This window comes from Pinus tabuliformis, chromosome 8 (assembly GCF_031772625.1).
Source record: "Pinus tabuliformis cultivar Carrire ecotype Pingquan chromosome 8, CPIR1, whole genome shotgun sequence".
Classification (NCBI taxonomy): domain Eukaryota; kingdom Viridiplantae; phylum Streptophyta; class Pinopsida; order Pinales; family Pinaceae; genus Pinus; species Pinus tabuliformis.
In genome coordinates this window covers 1,578,378,760-1,578,385,985 of record NC_142294.1, presented here as the reverse complement: position 1 = coordinate 1,578,385,985, position 7,226 = coordinate 1,578,378,760, and the positions used below count along the sequence as shown (strand labels likewise).

General features: G+C 39.8%; 1 protein-coding gene across 1 annotated transcript; it reads right to left on the bottom strand.

Annotated features, from left to right (window-relative positions):
* On the bottom strand, positions 1–932 carry MAPR2 (membrane-associated progesterone binding protein 2). The gene is made up of 2 exons (XM_089367624.1): positions 756–932; positions 1–506 (listed from the first exon to the last, which is right to left on the bottom strand). The coding sequence occupies exon 2, from the start codon at positions 478–480 to the stop codon at positions 181–183; it is 300 nt and encodes a 99-aa protein (XP_089223750.1). The 5' UTR covers positions 481–506; positions 756–932; the 3' UTR covers positions 1–180.
* Positions 933–7,226: the final 6,294 nt, after the last annotated feature.

Genomic DNA, 7,226 nt, shown 5'->3' with positions numbered 1-7,226 from the left:
TATTTTGATAACAGTGAGAATATGCATCCATTACTAACATATTTAAACATATACAATAAAGTATAAGTAGTCATGCTTGATCAAAGACATGGAATCATTCCCACAGCCGTCAGAGCTGAACTAGTTATCTTTTTGAGAATACCCAATTACAGAATTTTCTTGTGAACACACCAAACTTAACTAAGCAACACTTCCAACAACAGGATACTTTGCTTCAAATTTCTTCTCCCAGTCCGCCAGAACACCAATTTCCTTCTCTGTCAACCCATCCAGGGAAGCACAGATGTCTTCTTCGTTCTTAGACATCTTCGCCAGTGCCCTGCTCGCATCCCTGCCTGCAAACATGGCATATGACCCCCCTGGCCCATAGAAGTTCTTCCCACTGGAGACATCAAAGACCCTCCCTTTGACTGCCATGTAAATGGGCTTGCTGGAATCAGATCCATTGTATTTTATCAGCTCCTCTTCAGTGAATTCCATGGACACTATGAAAACCCCAATACCTCCTGCCAAAGAAAAAGGTCAATAGCAAATGAAATATGATTACATGGGTTCTCTGGATCTCTTCACCAAATGCTCTGGCAACCCAACTGAATGCATATGTTCAACCAGCAGTTCAAAGGCTAAATGGTTTTGTCAGAGATATGTCACGGTAGACTCCTAATTTAGCAAATAAAATCATTTTTTCCTGGAACAGATTTGAGGCCAAGAAACTACCAAATCTGAAAGAAAACTAAGGGATTGCAGCAGCTTACCTTGAAATGGCTTAGAGATTGAGTATCGCAGTAGCTTCACAGAAATGACGATGATGAACAACCCAAAATGTAGATAGAGCTGCTTTTCACTGCAATATTATTAGAGTTGCTTACGTCATGGCTTTCATTGAACAGTAAACGTTAGATATAGGGTCAATTATCCACGGCAAGAATGGCAGTTAGTAGTTCGGAAATCCATCTCCCGTTTTCTTCCATGTTGGTCCTCAGATTGGCAATGTGGTAGGTCGATATTTCGCAGTCACGGGCTCTATGATTAGGTGGATGAGGTTGACACAAATACAATTGGCTGGAATAAGACATAAAATTTAATAATTCTCCATGCTAGTTGGCATATGGATGTAGTTGTCAAAATAAAATCAATTTTAAAAACAATGAGTTTTTTTCAAGAAGAAAAAGCGATATAGATTATATTAAGTCAATATAAAGAGCTACAATTGAAAACATATGAGAAGGACTTGAGTGGATATCAAGTATTATATTAAGTCAATATAAAGAGCTACAATTGAAAACATATGAGAAGGACTTGAGTGGATATCAAGTCAGATAGAGCTGGATCATGATGATAGGATGACATATAGCAAAACTCTGAGAATGATGGATACAAACAGTGGTTGCACATGATGCTAGATGGCTGGAGATGAACATGCTTTGGCAGTAAGTCAAATAGAGGGAGCAAAAAAAAATGATGAGACAAATGTATTATGCCTGTAAACCTGTGATAGCATCAAAGCTAGAGCAAATACTATGCAGGATGGTAGAGAAAGGGGTCTTGGAATCTCTAAATATTTTATGATTCCGCCATTTCCAAGCATACCATAACGTGATAACAAGAAGGGGACGCCTTGCCTCGCATTGTGAGCACCACCAGTGGAAAGCTGCATGAACAGAGTCAAAAACATGGTGAGGGATATCAAAAAAAATGGTGAGTTCATACCAGATTTTCTGAGAAGTATTGCACTGAAAGAACATATGTAAGTTTGTCTCTTCTTCAGACTCGCACATTGAGCATCTGTTGGGGCCATGCCAGCTCCTTTTCCTAAGATTGTCCCAAGAGAGATTACGGTTGTTAAAAACCAGCCAGGCAAAAAGGATCATTCTAGGAGGGCAGCCAGTTTTCCATAGTACGACCGGGAAGATAGGTGGAGAAAATGAAGTCTTTGAGCATATGAAGGCAGAGTAAATGTCTTTTACTCTTGGAACCGCCGAGCTGTTTGAGGAGAACCAGGATAGATGGTCAAGAGTGGCTCCACGAATAATCCCACTGTCCTGTAATGCGGCTGAGAACAGATTCCATGAAGGGTGGAGATCAATCGGCAGACCGATGACATTTGCATCCTTCCACGTGAGGGAGAGGTCATTCCAGTTTGAGATGAGTCTATCCCACGTGAAGATACCCATTCTGTGCAAGGCGGATAAAAGAACATCCGGGAAGGAAAGATTGCGACTACAAGCAATGGGATCGAGGCCAATAAAGATCCTATTACCGGAATAAATCCTCCATCTTAATCTTGACAGGAAGAACTTTTCAACTTTCCTGAAACTTAACCAAATAGCCGATCCTGTTTTAATGCCAATAGCATCATTCCTAAACCAGAATTCAAGGCATTTTCCCTTCATGTATTTTTGTCTGATCGTCTCGCACCATGGACCATCCCCGAAGATCCCACGCCAGAGTGATTTGCAAAGGAGAGCGTTGCCGAAATCCCTTAAATTCTTTAAGCCCCATCCGCCCATGATTTTTGGCAAAGAGATTCTATCCATTCTGGAAAGATGAAACTTCTTCTGTTCCGAAGAACCGCCCCAAATGAAGTTTGTTGAGATCGAGGTCATCTTGTTGATAATACTTACAGGAATAAAGAAAAGGTGCGCCCAATAAACTGCCAGCTGCATTAAGACGGATTGAGTGAGGGTGACCCTGCCCGCCATGGAGAGACTTCTGAATTGCCATGATGAAATTTTCTTGAAAAATCTGTCTGTCAGCCACAGCCAGTCATGTTTGGTATAGCCTTTTGCTTTTAGGCGGTAGCCTAGATACTTCAGGCTGTGCTTGAGCGGAGAGTGTTCTATACCGAATAGCTGGGAAATCCATTTGACAGTCTCCAAATCAACATCGTTATGATATAGCACAGACTTTTCTTTGTTAATAGCGAGGCCAGTAGCACATTGAAATCTGTCCAATATGACTTTTAAACAGCTCCATGATGATCGATAAAGCATTGCGAATAAAAGGACATCGTCCACGAACAGGTTGTGGGATGTGAAGATGTGCCTGCAGATTTTAATGGGCTTACAATTGCCTTCATCCACCGCTTTGTTAATATGGATACTTAACGAATTCATAGCCAGAATGAACATTAGGGGCGAGAGAGGGCAGCCCTGACGCAGACCCCTTTCGGCTTGGAAGAAGTGAGAGGGAAACCCATTTACAATAACTGCATAATTAACATTCTCGATACATGCCATCACCCATCGAATGTTTTTTGTATTGAGGCCGATCTTTGCAAGGAGGCACTCCATAAATCCCCAGTCTAAATAATCGAAGGCTTTCCTCAAGTCAATCTTCATGATATCCGTCGGTAAGTTTTGAGCATACATGGAGGAGAGGCATTCCTGAGTGTTGGCAACAGCATCCAGGATGTTTCGACCATGCAAGAACGCGTATTGATCCTTTGTTAAAAAGGTGGCTAGATTCCCTTTTACTCTCTCAGCAATAATCTTTGTAATAATCTTGAAAGATATATTACACAAAGAAATAGGTCTGAAGTCGTTAAACGATTCCGGTTCAAACTTTTTAGGGATGAGGGCGATCAGCGTTGAGGAAGTGATATGGTGAATATGTCCAGACATCCTCGAGGCCTCCACCATGCTTAAGAGGTCATGCTTGATGAGCTCATAGAAGTGAGTGAGAAATTCAATTGTCCAGCCATCCAGCCCAGGACTTTTGTCTTTCTTGAAAGATTTCAGGAACCCAAGAAGTTCCTCTTTTGTCGCAAGCTTATACAGCATCTCATTGTCAGCATCGTTGAACATTTGGGGAGTCGGATCTTTACCCCACAGAATGTCGTGGAAAGCAGCATCATGCCTTCTGTTGTACTGCTTCCTGAAATAGTTAACAGCCTCCCTAGTAATGTCTTGCTGAGATACAAAGGAGACTCCGTTTTCATTTTTTATATTCCAGATGTGATTTTTGTCACGTCGAGCACTTGCATACTTGTGGAAGAACTTGGTATTTTTGTCGTCTTCATGAAGCCAAGTAGCTCTGCTTTTAAGCCGCCAGAATGTTTCTTCTTGTTTGAGGAGCTCAAATTTTTTCCTTTCAAGGTCACGTATTCTGCATTTCATAGAAAAAGAGAGGGAGGTAGAATCTGCACTTTTCAGAATGAGGTCCAATTCTTGTTGAATAGAAATCATCAGCTTTTTATCTTCAGCCTTTTTCCGCGTCTCCCAATTCTTTATGGTCCTCCTTATAATAGCCATTTTGTCGCGGAAGGTAAGGAAAGGCGAAGTAGCAGATTGAGAAGACATCTCTTTCCAAGCTTTAACGATGAGCTCATTGAAGGCTGGATCCTGTAGGAAAGACCGATTGAACTTAAATGGATATCCTTTTTGAAACCCCTTCTCAGTCCAAGAAAGCATTATCGGTCTATGGTCTGACACTAAAACATTCTCCACAGTAGACCGAGGCATGCCAAATTTGTCTATAAGGCTGACATGCACCAGAAAGCGATCAATCCGTTTTGCAATGTAGGCCTTATCAGACCTGCCATTCGTCCAGGTAGGCTTCATTTCTCCAGGGACAACGTCCACCAAGTTCTTGTTTAGGAGATAGTTCTTTATGAAATCTGCAAGTGAGTCTGTTTTCCTGCATTGCCCCCAGCATTCGTCAGAGCTCAAAGTAAAATTTAAATCACCAGCAATAATTAATTGATCTATATCGAGAATTTCTGAGGTAAAAAGTCTTCCCCAGAATGGAGCTCTGTTTTTATAGGGCGCGTAGATATTAAGGACATTGATAGGAGAGTCTTTTCCCCTGATGGAAGCAGAAATGATAATCCCCGCAAAGCATTTGAATGCTTTAGCTCTGATCCGAGCAGGATCCCAGAGAGTCGCTAGACCTCCCGAAAGCCCATTTGCCTCAGTAGCTACCATATACCAAGATGGTAACAACTTCCTGAAATATGAGATAGATGCCTCGCAGCTGTGCATTGTTTCTTGGATGAGAATGATCCCAGGTCTAGAGAGATGGAAAAAGCTCTTCAGCGTTAGAAATTTGGGGTCAACGCCAAGGCCCCTGATATTCAAGGATATGATGTGAGTCATTTAGATGACTCGCCAGCCACCTGTGCTCTAAGAGGCTGTGGTTCCGGAAGACCATAAATAGGAACTTCAGTTAAAGAAAGATTCCTGACCCCACTTTCGGTGACAGTGGTTCTCCCTCTGAAGTGTCTGCTGCCCCCACGGGACTTTTTCCGGACAGTAATATTTTTCCCCGATTCTGGGCTAATGATGGGCAGAGCCTGAAGCCCGGGTTTATGAATGGTTAGGGGTTCAAGTTCAAGAGATTTTCTGCTAAGGAGGAAGTCCAGATCGCTATCAGACTGATTGATAGGCGAAGAGATGGGGGAGTTAACAGGGGTGACGGATGGATAGGGGGCTTTTCCTTTAGACTGGGAAGGTAGATTTTTATCAGGTGAAGGGGGGGAGGATGAGATAGGGATGGGAATTGATCCAAAAGAAAAATCAGTTGCTATCAGGGGAGCAGGGGAAGGGACCGCAACATCGTTACGAGGTTCAGGGATAGGGCGGCAGTGGAAAGTCGGGGGGCTGTCTGGAAAGCTACCAGGCATAGAAAAAATGGGAGGGTCCTGTGAGGAAGGCATAGATATAAAATTTAATAATTCTCCATGCTAGTTGGATGTAGTTGTCAAAATAAATTCAATTTTAAAAACAATGAGTGATGTGAAGTTGGAGTTTATTAAAGCTAAGATATAGGTTGAAGTAGTGGCCATAATAATTAGTGAAAAGAAATAAGAAATATAAAATGAGTTATAGTTTTGTGGGTATGTGGATAAGTTATGATGATGTTAGTTTATGATATTGTGATAAAGTTTATTTGTAAATTAAAATTTTATAATAAATAAAGTAGAGATTAAATTTTATGGTTAATAATTTTGTTGTATTTTGATTTTTTATCATTAATAATAAATTATAAATTAGTTAATTTTTATGATTTTTTAAAATTTTAGCAACTTGAGATGTACAATGAAGCAAGTGTTTTGATGCTTATGATGGATTGACACGATGGGCATTTACCAATCATTTGATTTATTGGTTGCACTAGTAACTAGTGTAAGTCCATATGCATAATATCAATGAAGTTAAAATGCATCCTTTTACAATCAAGTGAATTCTATTTAATCTTCATTTTTATGGGAATGGTTCCTTTCCATTTTAATTCTATTTTTTTAATTATACTTTTTCATCCAAATTTTTTTATTCCTACTTTTAAATTTTATTTTCTTTAATTTTACTTTTTTACAATAATAGTTATGAGGCCCATAAGTGGTATTGTTAAAATGATTGAAATAAAATAATAAAGGAAAATTTGATTAATTATCAAAATTAGGGTTAGAGTTTAATCTAGTTCTTTTATATGTGAAGAAGACTAAAACTAGAAATTGCACCAAATGTTGAAAAAGAAACGTGGTAAGGCAATTTGAGAAGAATCGTGACATATAAAGAATCATCGAATATTAAATATTATATGGAGATTAAATATTTACCATTCACGTAAAAAGAGAACACCTTGATATTGCCAGTTTCCTTAATAGCATCCACTAGTTTCAATTGTTGAATTATCTCATTACGAACAATAATTCCTGCCAGAGATGATATCACAACATCCACTTGCTTCACAGCAATCTCTAGGATCTCAAGATCATCCAATGAACCCTGAAGGCAGTTAGTGAGTAATGGGCATTCTCTTGGATGCATGCATGCAATTCATGTATACATGCCCTAAAATAAAAATAACAATACATACTTGCAAAAGGTGGGCACCGGATTGTTTGTTTGAAGAAAAGGAGGAACTCCAATTTGTCAATATTTTGAGTTGTTGGAGGACGGTACAGAAGGTAAGTGGGATGACCAAGAGCCAAGCTTTCCCTTACAAATCTTTTGTGTATGTACCCTGCACCTCCTACGATGAGAACTCTGCTCTTTTGGGATCCATTGTTTTCCATTAAACACCCAATTATATTAATCTGCCCATAGGCCTTTATTCCTCTTGAAATACAGGTTTGAAGGAATACGAATGTAATTCCAAACTTCTAAATTCAAAAACCAATTTCATGTTTTTCTGTAATCTTGTTTTATGCCTGGTTGCATAGAAAGGGTAGAGTAGTCCTTTCCAGGATATGAAGAGCACAATTAGGTTGTCCAATGTGAGCA